The sequence below is a fragment of the Eleginops maclovinus genome, chromosome 10 (assembly GCF_036324505.1).
Source record: "Eleginops maclovinus isolate JMC-PN-2008 ecotype Puerto Natales chromosome 10, JC_Emac_rtc_rv5, whole genome shotgun sequence".
In the NCBI taxonomy this organism is placed as follows: domain Eukaryota; kingdom Metazoa; phylum Chordata; class Actinopteri; order Perciformes; family Eleginopidae; genus Eleginops; species Eleginops maclovinus.
In genome coordinates, this window is record NC_086358.1 from 11,603,033 (window position 1) to 11,620,522 (window position 17,490).

The window sequence follows — 17,490 nt, forward strand, 5'->3', positions numbered from 1 at the left end:
ATTTGTAACACAAGTCAATCAGATTAATAATTGTGTTACAGTTAATGCAGCTATTTGTATTACAATATCGGACAGGGGTTTGTTTGATTCAGTTATTGAATGCTGCCACCTGGTGCAAAGCTTGAGTAACCGACACCTCTGGGTGGAATTTTGGCTTGGTGCTGCTAATGCAATGTAACTTTAAGTGTTGTCAAAGGAAAAATATATTAATCACATTAAACACAATACACATTGCTACCATCATCTGTTTTAGATCTGAACTGAATGTGACACCCTGAACTGAAGAGAGTTGGAATCAGTGCGGCACATCAGGCCAGGAACAGTGATGCGTTTACTTACTGAGGATCATACTCAAGGGTATTTAAATGGTGATGCAGCCACTTAGCTTTGGGAAAATAACTGAAAGAACTGCTTAGTCGGTAACGTTGAATGTTTGATATGCACTGCACAAAATGATTGGAATCAGCAGAGGGATTTTTGATTGCCACCTCTATTGTGTATGCTCTTGTCTCCTTGGCCTCCCGCTGTGCACACTGCTGCCCTAGCTGAGCATTATTATTTGTGAAATTTACAAAACAAATGACATGTGCCTCATTCACGAGTCTTAAAGTGTATTCTGACTCATGTACTGTTAAAGACTAAAATACATAATAACAATGTCAATCTTATTCCCATTTGTTGATTTGTTTTACATTTCATACACCTGAACCACTTACAGCATTGTTAATTTATGTATCTAAAAATGTGTCTACAGGAACTCACAGAGCAACTGAGTTAGTGTATGTATCTTATTCTGGAAAATAGGCAAGGTCTGCATGTGCCAATTTTAAATTTAAAAGGATGATTTGTTAAAGGCATCATTACTCGACAGAACTAGGTCACAGACAGCTCTGCGTACAAGATATGCAAATATATAATGTGAGTTATAAAACAAATTCACAGACATCATAGCACTTAAAATACTTAAATGTCTGCATAAACAGTATGAGGAAAACTGTTCCACTTGCACACACCTGGACATATCTTCTTTTTGAACAATGTCTTAAATCTAATTATTTTCTACCTTTTTGTCTGAAATATAGGGGTTTTAAATTCCCAAAAATATATGAAATTATCTGCAGCATTTTTACAGTTTCTGTATCCGGGTCAAATGGCAACAATTCAGTTGCACCATGTGCTGTGTCAGTAGGTTAACCGTGTGTCCCTACACGCTGATATCTATCACACCTGCCAATCAGGGGCACATAAATCATCACAGTGTCGAGCGACATGGGGCAGAGAAAGTGCTTCGGCCCTCCCTCCATCTATCCATCACTCCTGCTGTAAACCGTCATCCGGCAACAGACAGGTTTTCCACCACATTCACAGATTGGTCAGAAAGATTCTGCACAGATTGATTAGTTCAGTTTGTCTCCATTGCGAGCTTTAGAAAATTCAGGCTCGATACCCTCTCTGTCTTTTTCTCTGCCTCTCTGTCCCAGCCAGGTAAAGTGGAGAATTGGCTTCAGGTGATTTGGAAAAGATCTTATCTTCTGTTAACAGTGGAATGACACCATAATGGAGCAGCAGGGGTGCAATTACCTCTCAGCCCTCCTCCTCCTTCCCTCCTCCTTCACCTCAGCCTTCACTGACAAATTAAGATTAATGACGGAGATAAGTGAGGAACCTGCCTGCCATGCAATATTGCACGGTCAGGTTGAGTGTGAAAGCACCTCATGAGAATAAAAAGGTACACCTAATCAATTGTTGTTTTTATATTACATATATCAGAATCAGAATACCTCTACTCGTCCCACAGAAGGGAAATGTACATTGTTACAGCAAGTAAAGAGAGCTTTATATAATTAAGAAGCAGGCATAACAAATATACAAAATAAAAGAAAAAATTACATAATTTACAAAATACACATCCAGTACCAGTACAGTTTTGAGATGGCAGACAGGTGAACGTATTAAAGATGTAAATATTGCACAAATATTTACGGTATATATATACAGTTACAGCATACTGCACATTAATAATATTGCACAACAGGGGTGTTATCGTCTTTATAGTTTTGTGTGGGGGTCTACCAGGGGAAGGAAGGAAGGACCTGCGGTATCTCTCCGTGAGACACCGCGGGTGCAGCAGCCTGTCACTGAAGGAGCTGCACAGTGCAGACAGGGTGTCCTGGAGGGGGTGGGACACATTGTCCAGCAGGGAGGACAGCTTGGCTGCCATTCTCCTGTCTCCCACCACCTCCACAGTGTCCAGAGGACTCCCCAGGACAGACCTGGCCTTCTTAACCAGTCTGTCAGTCTCTTCCTGTCAGCAGCCGAGATGCTGCAGCCCCAGCAGACCACACCATAGAAGATGGCTGATGCCACCACAGGGTCATAAAAGGTCTGCAGGAGCCCAGAGATCAGACCAGTCCAGTTTATTGTTCAGATGAACACCCAGGTACTTGTACGATTCCACAATCTCAATGTTCCCTCCCTGGATGTTCACTGGTATGGGGGGAGAGTGTTGGAACTGTCTGAAGTCCAACACCAGCTCCACCACCATACTGTACACAGTCATACCAGAAGAGATTGCAGGGAAATTCCTTGTTACCTCAATCACATCAAGACACATCAAACAATCAGTGAATAAAAAATAGTTCACTGTTTATTTATTTTGTATATTCCGGGTTCATTTTCTTTGAAAAATTAAATGTTTGCCCGATTTTTTTTTTTTTTGCATATTTTCTCATTAAAAACATAGAAAAATAAGAGACAGTAAAATGTGGAAATGTTAAAAATATAAAAAACTTTAACAACAGTACACATTAAGTGTGATGCGTGTCAAATGTGTAATGTACTGTATCGCAACTGTTGCTAAGTCGTGGCGCCAAACAGCAGCGCCATTAATGTTCATTACCTCATAGAAAAATGCAACAGTGACACACACCTATTTACTGCCTCCGTGGAGGGAGAAGGACTTTCAGTAGTGATAAGAACATCAAATAAAAAGGCTTTGGGGCTTGGTTGAACTTTTCCATTTGATAGGCTCAAGCTTTTTCTCTGAGGAATGTTTCTGTTGAGTTAGCAGGTGTGTAGTGTACTGTTTAAATGTATTCATAGGACGTGTATTTATGGGGGGGAATGTGTTTGTGAAAGTGTTAGAACAAGTGTTGTAGACACCCCCTAAATATATATACCTTCCCAAACCTCTCAGTTGTCACATTGTTGTCAATGTGAAATTAACTCCCATAGGTTGAAGACCAGACCCCTTCCCCCAGCCCGCTATGCCCCACCAGAGTGGACTCTCCATGGCTGAATGTGTGCCCCCCCTGCCCTGCAGCTGGAGGTGTCTGTTTCACAGGCCTCTGTAATGCGGGACCTGCGAGGATAAGGTTTCACAGGTACAAAAGTTTCCGCTTTAATCCTATCACACAGAGTGAGTGGTCAGGGCTCAGGGCTCACGCATAATCCCGGGTTTATCCATTCTGGTGAGCCCAGAGACAGAGAGTGGGCAGAGAGGAAGAGATTACTGCCCATCTCTGATTTTATTCTATCAATGTTTGCACAGCAAACGGCAAGAGGGATCTCTCAAAAGCAATTTAGCTTTTCACACTTCAGTGCACGCAGGAGGAGATCGGTAAAGATATAGTTAAATATCTCCCCTAGAAACTGTTTAACAGGTTGATGTTGAGAATCTGAGGATCTTTGACAACATGAAAATGATTTTATTCATGTCCAGGAGGGGCCTTTTATGTCTTATTGTGTCTAAAGAGGGACAAGAATCTCATATGTTTGCCAAATACTTCATTTTAGAAGTCAAGTCAATTTCTATTTTATTATCTTGTACTATGATGTCTCTTCTCTGACTCGCTGCAGTCTGATTGGGTCAATTTCAAATTTCAATGGGTGTAAAATAAAAAAGGAGGGTCTCTAATTGTTGACAGTTTGATGCTGTGTTGTGAAGAGCTTATCAGTTTCACAGCAGGCGGTTTTACAGTGAAACAGGGATTTGACGTGGCCTCCTCCGGAGAATACCACCTGCCCCGGCATCACACTGAGTCCCTGTCAGAGCTAAAGGGATATATCAGACTGAATCATTAATATATTGACAGAATGACTTTGTTGAGAAAATAAATGTTAAAATGTGAATATTGATTGCTGTAATTCAATGCCCTCTTAAAAGTGGTAATTCTGTCCTGAAACTTTTGCACTTCAGAAGACGTGCTGGATTTTCTACTCTGCCTGAAATGCTTTTGATTCATTGAAGAAAGCACGAATCCTCAGAAATGTAATACATATTCACGCTAACGACCACAAAGCAGATTGCTGCATCCTTCCACAGGTCCCTTGAAGTGTGAGACTTGAAGGAAGAGTGATTCTTTTGAAGGCAGGTAGAAGGCGTTGCGGGGCTGAGAGGTGCTGGGAAGGGCATGTCCAAACAGACTTCAGGCCCTGAGTGATGGGACACGGGAAAAGGTAAGAGGACACCTCGCCTCTGCTCTCATGTCAACACAGTCATGTGAATCCCAGCTGTGAGAGCGTCTGAAGATCCAGTTGACAATAGTTCCTCAGCAAGCTCTATCTCAGCTTCTAAAGGTTCAGCAAGCTTTGTTGTGATCACTATATATGTCAGCAGTATTGTTTTTCCTATTTAAAACAAATATTCTGAAATGAATTACACAGATCTGTAATTAAGTTTATCTCTCTTCAAGGCTTTTTGAGTAAATCCCACATCAAAGTGGATCAGTTAAGATGCAATGCATGACTTCAGTTTCAAGGGCTAAACTCAGCACTGCCTCTACCATGAGCCATGAATCGATGAAGGTAAATAAAGCAATCCATGAGGAAACACTGCAGTTGCTATGGGATACAATGGAAAGTTTGTAGAGAAAATCAACAGGTCGCAGAAAGGTCTGAACTAGAGAAGCCATGAGTAGAAGTTTAGAAGAAAAATATATTTTTTACATTTTCTAACTTAATCTAAATGAAGTTAAATTCTTAATTATCTAAAGTGTTTTTGACTTATGACCATGTCAGAAATAATGATATATAAAGTAAGAAAAAAGTTGATACAAAAGCTGAAAACCAATGAATAAATGGTCAAAAGGGATATTTTTAAGTTTAAGTTAGCTAATTGTTAAACAGTGAAACATAGTTAAAGTAAAAGAATTAACAGCCAAAATTGTCAGATAAAGGTAATGGATAAACAGGGGAAATGTTTCAACTTTAGGTAATTCAACCATTTATCATACAATCAACTTTATTGTAACAACCAGAATGCTCACTAGTTGAAAAGTTTGTTACAAGTATCAGACAAATAGTTGAAACATCAAGCTTCTGCCTTTCTAGATGGTGTTAAAAGTGAAAATGCATATTTAAATTTACAACTGACATCCATTTTGAAATAAACCCAACTTGACACATTTGAAACAAGATAGGCAGAGTTCTGAAAATATACTTAAGATGCTGACTGGACTGTTGGGTCACATCTGAAATGTTTTGGTACCTCCCATGTCTGGATATTTTCAGAATCCACATGTGAGTCTTGTCTAAGTGCTCCTAAATTTTTACGATATAGGCCTATGAAAAGTATCTTACTGCTGCATTTTATTTTATTTTTGTCAGACCATTTGTCAAAATGTACTCAGGATTAAACAGGCAAATAAAAGAAAAATATCCAAACTGTTTTTCTATAGGCTTCCTGTTTCTTGGAAATATATTTTCTTAAAATTGTGGTACCAGACTGCATTCACATCATCTCAGAGATAGAGGGCAGCGGAGATCAGCGAATCACATAGGCATCTTTTCAATATTTCTCCTAAACCTCTCTCACCACTATTTAAATAAAACTCTTACATTGTCCCCCAATATAACATTTCATCATAAACTATATGTGTTTGGATTTGTCAATTGTTTTAGCAAATCTAAAAGATTCAATTACAAACCAGAGGTTACAAGTTAGATGTAATAATTTTTAAAAACATACTTTAAATAATTAGTAGTAAGACTTAATCTCATTAGTTTATTTACATAACACACAGAACATTACATTGGCAATTGTAGATTTTCTGTCTGATAGTGAGTTACTCCAGAAAGTCTTGATGAGCAATTGATAAATGTCACTGAAATGTGGCTCCATCACAGGCCACTAATACATCATGATCTCCTTGGGTGCGTCCTCTGTAGGCCTCTGCTGTTCTCTCCGATGTGTGTAGGCTGCATGGGCGTACATGTAAATCAAAGCGATGGCAGCCAGCGAGAGCACGGAGTATAGGAGGACCAGGTAATATCCGAGCATCATCTCTGTAGACATGTTCCTCAGGTCTGCCTGAACAGATTCCGTCGTGATCTTTACCAACTTATATGCCATGCTGGTCACTGTGAGGTTCACCGCAAATAGGATGAGGGCCAAAACGGAAAAACATGCTGCAAGAGAAAGAGAACCATGACATCCCTCGCTGGGATTCTATAACATAGATTTTTTCTACACAGATATTGGGGGCTAAAATAAATATACTTATGCATAAAAAATCAGTGTATTCCGTGTGTGTGTGTGTGTGTGTGTGTGTGTGTGTGTGTGTGTGTGTGTTTAATGCATTTTCCCTAATTTCCTCTAATTACTTGCTTATTTATTTTTAATGTTTTGTTGGGTACATTTATTTTATACAGACAAATGTGTAATAGTGTATTTGAGGAATGGCATTTGTGGATATTTGGTCTTGACAATTAGTTTTGTTCTTTCTGTTTATTTGTTTGTTTGTTTGTTTTTTGGCAAATTATTTACACTTTTTGTGTGTGAGGTGCTTAGAAAGTAAAAAAAACTCAAATGGATATTATTGACATGGCACTGAATTAACTTGATGATATTATCTGTATATTGTTGAAATGAAAACAATCATTGTTGAAATCCCACGGTAATCCTCATCACCACCAGTAAACCATTAATCCCATTTCCCAATTTTGCTGTCTTGCTACCACTCCCTGATGCTTATTGCTCTAAATTTGTCACTTACCACTGAGCGAGCTGCAGACATAGAGGCCAATCGGCCCCATGTAGGTCTCATATGGGTTGCCGACACTGTTGTACAGGGAGATAAGGATGCTGCAGGCGGAACACAGCAGACACAGGGCCAACAGGCACAAAACCAAAGCGTGTAGGACCACAGAGGCAACTTCTTCTGCTTTTACCAATTTAGGAATCACTAAAACACACAAAATCACAATTGAAATTGAAATTGGGCTTATCTGTGTAAGCAGGATGTTGTCCAGTAATGTCAGTTCTAGCAGTTATTTTTATTATTTCATATTTAGTTCATCCAAAATAAATATATATCACAATCTCTATATCTATCTTTTTCCTCGTTTTTAGATATCTGCCTCTGAGACCTAGCTGTGAAGAGCTTCTTTAAGAATACTTTCAACAAAAGAAATTGTACCTATACAAAATCCGGGCACTGCTTCAAGAAAGAATATGCTGCTGTGGAACTATTTCTAAATTTCTAAACTATTACTAACATCCAAAGTATAAGCATGGCTTGATTTGAGAGATATTTAAGGGATAGAATAAATATACCTTCAAATTCTTCTGTATATCCAAACAAGGGGCAATAGTATCTGTTCAAATCTCCAACAAAAAGCTTCCAAGTGATCACAGCACTTCCATTAGTGAAGCTTTCTCCACTTTTTGTGCACTCCATGGTCGTCTCAGCCCACTGTGTTGACATGCAGTAACCCATCACCCCAACAGAGATGGATGTAACCAGCGCGCTGGACAAGAAATGCAGAGTCTTCTTAGTGGAAGGCATTATCGCTATATTCCAGTTGGACTAGTTAAATCTAAATCCCAGCGTCTCTTCTGTAAAGCTTGGATGAAGCCTGAGAAGCAGATTAGGACCCTCTGATCCTCTAAGAACTCCGTGCATGAGCTACCTTCCTGGGTGGAGTGGACTGATGGTCATAAAATCTCTTGATTATGGCAGTGACCTTTGGTTTGAAAAGAAAACACAGAGCTGGTTGTCATGGAGGGGACACCAGTTCCTCCCTGCGTCATCTCTGGTCATATGTGTTATCTGAATGGTCTGCGATGATTGTAAAACATTTTCTGACTCATTTTCTGAATTGCAAGTACTAACAGTTGATGCACAATTCAAATGGAACAGAGCCGCTTCAGGACATGTAAGGACATTTTCTTCAAACTCACTCACACTTTGAAGGAACCATGTTCACAATCTAGGGTTCAAAGTCCTGTTTTTCATATCATAGGGTCATAAAACATAATGAAGATTAATTATTTACCTGTCTCACTAAAAATAAGTTACTGGAAGGCGAATGATCATATGATCTCATGTAAGTGATACAATGACGTACTAAAGCCATGATAGGGGTTGTAATTATTGGTTCATGATTAAATATGGAAATATTTCCAGTTAGAATTATAGAACTAATACAAAAAGAGGTGGAACATAGAGAAATCTGACCTCTGGACTCTATAACAATGTCATTTTACACTATTGCCATATGGCTGTCTTGTCTCTTGCAGAAGGATGCTGTAAAGCTTCACCACTTCCTGGTTCCTGGTAATGGTAATAGTATCTGATTATGCTTTGGCTAAATGTTTCTAGCCGTCCTCTCATCTCAGATGTACCAACAATAAGCAATTCATAATTATAATGTTTTCATACATGACTGTAATATATTAAATTATAACATTGAATTGATACTAATATGATAACTATGTCCTAACCATTTCATAATTTAGTTAAAACTGTTGTATTTAAGTCCTTCAGATAACATTTGATTAAGAATATAACTTTGAATGTTAAAATGTTATTTTATAACCTACATCATTTTTTTCACAGTTTTTGGGAATGAAGAAGCAATGTTACAGTACATTACAAAAAATGATGCAATTCGTATGAAACTAATTCAGATCATAGTTATCAGTGAGTCGTTTGACAAATATTGGCCCAAAGCTGTATTCATCCAGGCAGAGCCGCTTCAGACCTCCATGGGGCCCGAGGCAAAATTCTGCTAAGGGGCCCTCTTAACTGAACAGTCGCACCTGACACCCAGTGCTTCCACTCATCCCCCCTTTAAACACATTGCACTAGTGTCGCCACCTGTTAGTCTAACTCAAAATAAATACAGACCAAGTCAGACCAAATCGAACTAAATGTGTAACAAATTGCTCACCATTAAAAGTGTCCCTTTCTGCACTTTCTGGATGCAAAATCATCAATAATGTCATCATATGATATTTGCTTCCCCACATCATGGTTGATGCTCGTGATGGCCAAACCACTCAGACGTTCTGGGACATGGAAGATCTCAGATAGTTTTTGATCATTTTTAACTTGCTGAAGCTCCTCTCAGCTGAGGCAACTGTCACAGGCAGAGTGACAGCAATTCTCAGGGCTATCCAAAGGTTAAGATAGAGTTCCTCCAGATTTTTCTCACAAAGGAAAGAAAGCAGCTCAAAGGCAGTCATATTAGCTGACGGTAGGTCAGGTAAATTCTTGATGTCGTTTGCCAGATCAACTCCACTGATGTCACAGTCTTGGTTGAAGGTCAGAGTTTTCTCAAGTTCCATACACTGAGCCTTTAAGGAGACACTGGACATCTGACATGCAGTGCTGAAGTTCAGCACTATTCCATATTAAGTCTTCACCTGGTTCATAGTTTCAAATCGTTCATCAATGGATCCTATTGTGGAGTCAACCACAATGTTGAAGAAGTTGACCTCAAGATTCCGCATCAGCCACTGGCTCATCAGGTGCTTCGTAGCTAAAATGCTTTTTGCTGGTTCTCAGCCCCTTGTCCTTCAAAACAGCTTCTACATTCATTTCCTCACAAATGCTTCTGGCTGTTGTCTGGGCATCTGAGAATCCAGTGGCCCGGTATTGAGTGAGAGAGGCTTTTGCATTTGAGATTAACTGCACAGCTACGTCAACCTGCATTGAAGCAGATTGGAGGAGCTTGTTCACTGTATTTGTTCTTGACAGTATCTCACACCACACTACACAGCAAATCAAGAAGTGGTAAGAACCAACTTCCTCTGCATGTCCCTCCACTTTCGCCACAGGATCATTAATCTTCTGTCCGAATCTCAGAGGCCTGATACCTGACTGCATGGACACTTTGAAGCCTGCTCTCCCATCTTGTGTCAGTCCATGACTTCACTGTTATGTTCACATGTTGTTTCAAGATATTCCACCTTTATGTGCCAGCAGAAAAAAAGGTGAACAGCTTTTGTACATAGCCAAAAAAAACAACAGCATCTTTCGAGGATTTGGCAGCATCTGCAATGACGAGGGTTAATGTGTGTGCACCACATGGAACAAACACAGCTCTGGGATTCATTCTCAACAGTCTGGCTTGTACTCCTTGGTGTTGACCTTTCATATTGGCCCCATTGTCATAGGCTTGCCCTCTGCAATTGTCAAATGGAATTTTCATATCAGTCAGCTTGTCCAAGATGACTGTAGACAGACTTAAGCCAGTTGTAGCCTCAACATTCACAAAGCCGAGGAAGTGCTCCTTTATCTCTGGCTGTCCCTTTAAAGCCACACTTCTGAGGATAATGGACATCTGCTCCTGGTGACTAATGTCAGGTGTACAGTCTAAGATAATGGAGAAGTATTTTGAGTCTCTCACTTGAGTCACAATAGTTGTGAGAATCCTGTCACTCACAAGCTGTATCAGCTCATTCTGTATGTCCTTACTAAGGTCATGAGCATGTGTCTCTCCGTCTTTAATTCTGCTGACATGATTTTCCAAAACAGGGTCAAATTTAGCTAATAATTCAACCTCTTTTAGAAAGTTTCCATTATCTGGTTGGAAGAGCTTATCTGATGAACCTCTGAATGCTAGGTTTCTTTCAGCTAGAGACTGTGTGATAATTATGAAGCGTGTAAGGACATCTCGCCATCTCTTTCTTTCAGCCTCCAAAGCTGTGCAGCATTTCTATGTGGTCAACTGTTTTTCCACGACTTAAGCGCAGATCAAGTTCTCTCCACTTAATCATATTGCTTGTGTGTTCAGGACTACCCTCATGCTGCTTCAGAATGGCGTTGATATTTGACCAGTCATTAACACCTTCTCCTATTATTTTGTGTTTTTTTTGTGGAAAAGAGTTTACAGCAAAAACAATACACAGCGTTGTTTTTCACTGAGTATGAAAGCCAGCTCCTGGTAATCTTTTCACCATTTGACAGCCGTCTCTGTAATAATCCTGGATGGAACCCTCTTCTGGACTTGTCTTTGGGGTAAGAAAAATCACTCCTGGCTTGAAAGGACCTCTGCGCACTAACTCAGTCCGCATACAGTCTGTTAAGACTGGGGGCCAGTCTGCTGGACCATTTGGTGGAGCAGAGACTGTTACTTTAGGGTCTGAGCTAGCTTCTGATGCTTGCTGTACACACATACTTAACGGTGGCTGTACTGGACCTGTGCTGCTGCTGGTTGAAGGTGGCTCATCTGTGCCTGTGTTATCTGGGTCTGTCCCTCCACTGGCTGACTGACTGGACTCTGTGCTGCTTGTTTGGAACTTAAGCATAGCACCTGTAACATAAAGATCAGGCTACCATTAATTCAGCTCCATCAAATTGACTGCACTTGTTTTACCTTCATATACTTAAAATGTAGGTGATTTTGATTATTACTTAGCCTATTTAGCGCCATTGTCATAATATTTCACGAGTTTTATTTATTCACTAATATATCTGCATCTATATTTGCCTGTGGGCTATCCAAGCAAACAAAATTCAATCTTAGTAAATATTGATCCATTACTTTCCCTGTTGTATAAGTGAACGCGACGTCACGTTTTTGTTTTTTGTTTTTTCCACGGGGCCTCTTTGATTTTGCCTACGCAACGTGCGTAGTGTGCGTATTGGATGAACCGGTACTGCATCCAGGAATCAAATGAACATTTAAAACAACTGTGGAACAAACTGGACAACCCACAATAAGGGAGCACACATGTTGTAATAACGTGTGTGGCCAGACGGTGGCTCCCTTTTCTTTTCCAAACCAGAGCAGGACCGTGCTCGCTGACAGCCAGTTGTGTTTTGTTGGAGTAAACACAAACTCCTCCTTCCCGGTGACAGGCGGCAACACTGAAGCGTCGCCTCGCCTTTTCCAGCACGGTCTGTGCTCGGGACTAAACGTCGGTGCCATCAAGGTGAGTAATGTCATTATGCCATGTCATTATACAGTCTTTTGCATCTCATTTGTCGAGCGGAACATACATTTTCAGTCCTTTTTTTCAGTCACACAAAACGCCGTGTTACCTGTCCGTTACGCACAGCAGCGCGCGGCGGTTTTTCACCCATTTCAGGTGCGTTTTTAGCTTTTACGTTACAGTGAATACATTCCTCGTTAAACCTGCGATGTTTACCGTGTTCTTACGTTCTGGGAGCTCTCTGTTTGACTACCTGCAGCAGCCACTCCAGTCATGTCAATGTGGGTTAATGGAGCAAGAGTTTGTGTCCTCCCCTCTTGTTTTTCTCTCGTTCGTATATATTCTGTTTGTCTTTCATCACAATGGTATTTTAAATGTTTTCTACATATACGGTGACTGGGTGCGTGCTTATGTGGGCTGCATTGAGCCGGTTTCAACATGTCGGGGAAAATATTGGTTCTTCAGAAATCATGGATGGATCTGCTAAGACTTGTTACTGTAGGAGGTCTCTTGGAGGTGTTTGAGTTATGTGGTAAGATGTTGACTCTTGCTTTGGTTGCTTAATGTTGTGTTGGCTTCACAGTTTTTAATTAAGTCGTGGTTTGGACGTGATATTCATCTCCAGAGGGAGGGCAGTTCTCTCCCGGGGAGGTCAGAGGTCATGGTCAGCAAGACATCAGCATCCTTGGAGCAGAAGGTCTCCAACAAAACGGAGGACATGAACCGAGTCTGACATTTGTCGAATTACATCTGGAAAATGAAAGTTAAATAAGCATGGACATCATCAACATTGTACTCCACTGACCAGTAACTTCAAGAGAACTTCAGGACTTTGACAGCCTGTGTTCCTGAAGAGGCTTTAATGTAAACATCAAGTTTGTTCTACTTCATATCTGAGAGGAACTTGTGTTGCAGACTGAGCAAGGCTGCCTTTAGGATCAACAGATGAGAAAAACAGGCACATTTCAATGTAGAAAGTGTAACTATTGTCACAACAATAAGAAGTTACCCCTATTTATTTTGTACAAAAAAGGTAAACAAGCAAATAACAAGGATTTCGAGTTCAGCCCCTCACTGTCTTTATGGGTGACTGAAATGTGTAACAGGTTGCTGTCACTTCTAGTTCTGTTCGCGTTCCACAAAAAAAATGGCAGCTTTCTGAAATCATTTTCAGTCTTCACTTAAATAATTAGAACTACAGCTCCCAAGTTTAAACAAATATTTGTCAACTATTAACTCATTTTATGATCTACATAGGTTTGATTAATTCTTTAGGACAACAAAAAAATGCGTGAACAACATAAATATGTTGTAGTTTCTTTACCTCTCTATTGCAGTAAATGAAATATCTGTAAATCATGAAAAACCAAGCATTTTGAATATGCCACAAACACCACCAAAATTATTCTGACATTTTATAGAACAAATAACTTATAAAGAACATAATCAACAGATGAATCAACATTGAAAATAATGAGTTTGTAGCACAACTTTTTATTATACTTTTTAATAACTAGTTTAAAAACATTTTCCTTACAACAAACCTCATTCACCTTGATTTTACTGTCTTAACTATTTTGTTCCACATATAATTGCTGTGTTTTTTCAGTGCAAATTCCATATCAATTACACAGTATAGGTCGTTGGAAGAATGGCAATTCCTCTGGAAAAAGCAAATGAGGATTCATTGAAATAAACAAACAGTTATTTCTCTTCGAGACAAATGAGACTGTGTTAGGATGCAGGAAGAAATAACATTTATCTGCTGAGTGCTGTGAGCAGGTTGATTCGGCTACTATCTCATTTCAATTTATATTTCACTCCAGTTAAATTAATTTCTCTTGTCAGGCCTCAGGAGAAGAATATCAACTGTGCAGTATATCTTGTGCAATGATTTAACTGTGATAAGGAAGGTTGTTTTTACAGTGTCTACATCTCAAAATGGTACAAAAACTCAACAGGTTTCTAATTGCAGTAGGTATTCCAACCTGCATTTAATTGTTTTTTATCACACTGCCAAGATGTTCTTTTTGTATGTTTTTTCAGCTATAGTTAGACCTGCAAAAAGGCATATTGGTATGCTTGGCAAGTGCTTGTTATTGGAGCGTGGGTGTGCTGCTGTGTGAAACGAACAGATGTGGTGATTAATGAAATCCACAGCGAGGTGGAGAGGCATGAATTGTGCATACCTTGGAGTTTAACAGCTTGCTGGGTATAAACTTTAAATTGCCAGTCTGGAGTAAATCCCTGAAGCTCGCCCACCCTCTATCTCTGTATCTGCCACCTCTCTCTAAGTCTAGGAAACACTCAGAGCCTGACTTTAAACTGACTACACGCTGTGCTGCGCGCTCTCGGAGGCTGCAGCCACATAAACTACACTCTTGCTCTGAGGTACACTTTTTTTCTCAAATAAGCGGAGAAGGAACTAATTGGTATAAAGTCCCAACAATTAGTGATGAGCCTGGTCTGACCAAGAACGTGTCGGATACTTGCTGGCAGAAATGTTGCTTTAGCCAGCCTAAGAGAGGGGCTCATGGATTAAGCATTAGGACTTTCATTGTGATCTTACTTTTAATACAAACAGCATCCGACCTGTTCTTTTTTGTTTTCCTTAACGGGAACTTGTTAAAGCAAATGAACCTGCAGTGTTTTGCAACCGTATGCTTGTTTGTGCTTGCGGCTAGTGCTACAGAATGCAAACCCTGCAGTCATCCTTTGGATTTTGGCATCACGCTTGAATGATTTAATAACTATAACACCTTTTATTGTTAAAGCAGAGTGAAGACATTTTAACCCCTCACCTAAACAGTCAAGGTCATTTTAAAGCAAGCAATGGGTAATAGGAGGGTCTGTTGGGGGGGATTGTTCAGCTTGTAATTGATGTGATATTGTATTCAAACTGAAACTCTGAACTAAGATTGGAAACTTTGCCAAAATAGCAGCAGTGAGTAGGGAAAGCAGAAACAGAGCCTGTGAGTGGTGTATTGCTTCCTGTTTGGGAGAAAGGATCCGGAAATCCCCGCAGCCTCAGAGAGAGGTGGGACCTCAGTGACACTGAGAAGGTGTGTCTCCGTCAGAGGAGGCTCTTTAGAACACAGGGCTGCTGCAAGGACAGTCTATCTGCAGCCCACACACACATCCCCTCACCATGTGATCTGTGTTGCTCCGAGGGCCACGACTGCTGTTTCTGCTGCTGGGGAAGTGAGACTGCTATGGTTGCTCCTGATTGATATTTGCGCAAGCTGTGCCGATTTGTATTTGTTTACTATATCTGTGTTTAAAGCTTAGCTGGGGCACTGCAGCACTGAAACAGCTGGATAGAGATCAAGGTTTCCCCCTTTAAAGATGTGTCAGAACTCACCCACCATCTGCTCAAAGGAGCCATTGTAAGCTCAGAGATATTATTAAGGCTGAGCACATGAGACACAACAGAAAGAAGGTCCTTAAGGGAAAAGGTAATACTAAATCAATCTGTCATTCCGAAACAGTGCTACAAAAACCACTCTGTAGTGAACAAGGAGATGCAACAATTGGTTGATAAATAGATTATTCAAAAGAGATTAAACTTTTCTTAATGATGGATTCAGTCATTTAACAAGCTGGAATTCCAAGCGTTTGATGACTCTAGGTCAAATACGATCTGCTGTTAGTGATGTGGACTGTCATTTGATGGCAACATTGGATTTGAAAGCAAAAACAGAACAGAAGAGATGAAATTGTCTAATATTTTGGAAAGATAAGTGTAAAAACAGAGAAAAGTTAGGACAATTAATGATCATTTAGCACAACAGAAATACTTTTTGTCCTTGTCATCATCTTGTGACCGTTCAGTTGTATCCTAGGACCCTTCAGGCTTCGGAACCACAAGGTTAATCCCCTCTGGTTTAAATAAGAGAATAATTCTCGGGGAAGTACTGCATGATGTCACCCGTCAACATCTGCCCATAATAGTAATATGGGTGTATTCCGCCCTCCAGGCAACACATAGTTTTCTATTGTATTTCTGTCAGTTGCTACACGAGTGCATTACAAAGTACACCACAAAGCTCTACAAAGACACATTTTGGGAGATTGAGCTGGTGACCTTGCAGTTGTTTTATGAGTCTCGAAACATGGGAGAAACTCATTGTTGATAAATCCTTTAAAGACCTGTATGTTTTGTCTCCTTTTTATAGCTTTTAGAAAAAGCCATAAAGGAAGCCAAAAGTTATAATCCCACAGTCCTATACTAACCATCAGCTGCTGGTAGGAGCAGCATGCTGACAGATGTCATCTGATAACTCGTATTCTATTGAGTGCTGTCCAAAATATGGTAACCTAATTTCGATGATCTGCTCAGGAAAAGCAGGGTGGAGCCCAAAAGAGGAAAAAGTCCCTGTGCTAGATGACCTGGTTTTCACTGAAGTGAAAGCAAACATTTCCTGCGCTGTCTTAAAAACATTTCAGTCTACTTTATTTTATCTGCATGAAAGACCAGGGGAAAAACAAATATTAGGTCGACCTACACGCTGAGAACATGGTTAATATTGCTTTGACACCCAGGAAGAATTATACTCAGCTATTGTGGATTTTCCTTGAAGGCTGTTTGTTTGATCTTGACTCTGAGATGCACTCATCTTATATGCATGTCAGAATACAACACCCACACATTCAGAGATAGCTTTATGTTTAGGATCAGGTCTTTGGTGTTAAAAGATGACACAACTATTGTGAAACTTAACCTAACCACGGTACATGTGTTCATGCATGGAAACATGGATGTTTCTTATTAGTACTTCTGTTCATTTAGTTGTTAATTTTCCATCTTGAAATTCAATGGTATTCATCTTTAATACTCTTAATGTTCTTGATATGGTACAAACATCAAAAGTTGCTTGTAAATGGTTAAATAAGCAGCAGGCTGTGTCTCTCATAGCGATGGTGCATACAGTAGAAAGAATGATTATCTCCCCTTATTTCTGGTGCAACACATAGGCGAGTGAGTATAAGAGTGAAAGAGAAAATAATGGTTTGGCTGTGTCACTACAGAGGTTGTTGACATGGAGGAGTACAGTGCCTAATGAATAATGGATGCTTAGTAAAGCAGCCCATTTCCTATTCATTCTTCCAAGGCTGCTACACACAGGGAGTTGTGTGTGATCCTCATGTCAGCCCTTCAATATGTTTTCATTGTGTTTTTTAGTAACATGATACGGTTTGAAGGCACTGGAGTAACTGCTATAAACCTTTTCTCACAAGTTCAACAGGCTTATTCAAAATAAGGGGCTCATTTTTGTTTGATTGTGTCAAATACAGAGCAACAATTTTAACACACCCAACAGGGAGTA

The 17,490-nt window shown here is 39.9% G+C and overlaps 2 protein-coding genes across 3 annotated transcripts in view; one reads left to right on the top strand and one right to left on the bottom strand.

Moving 5' to 3' along the window:
• Window positions 1–5,587: 5,587 nt before the first annotated feature.
• On the bottom strand, window positions 5,588–7,936 carry LOC134870436 (clarin-3). The gene is made up of 3 exons (XM_063892600.1): window positions 7,556–7,936; window positions 6,996–7,184; window positions 5,588–6,408 (listed from the first exon to the last, which is right to left on the bottom strand). The coding sequence occupies exons 1-3, from the start codon at window positions 7,785–7,787 to the stop codon at window positions 6,131–6,133; spliced, it is 699 nt and encodes a 232-aa protein (XP_063748670.1). The 5' UTR covers window positions 7,788–7,936; the 3' UTR covers window positions 5,588–6,130.
• Window positions 7,937–11,968: 4,032 nt separating this feature from the next.
• Window positions 11,969–17,490, top strand: part of ptprea (protein tyrosine phosphatase receptor type Ea) — a 51,455-nt gene continuing 45,933 nt past the window's right edge. For both annotated transcript variants that reach the window (XM_063892985.1, XM_063892986.1), the window contains exon 1: window positions 11,969–12,163. The gene's annotated coding sequence lies outside the window, so the exon portion shown is untranslated. The remainder of the gene's footprint in view (window positions 12,164–17,490) is intronic.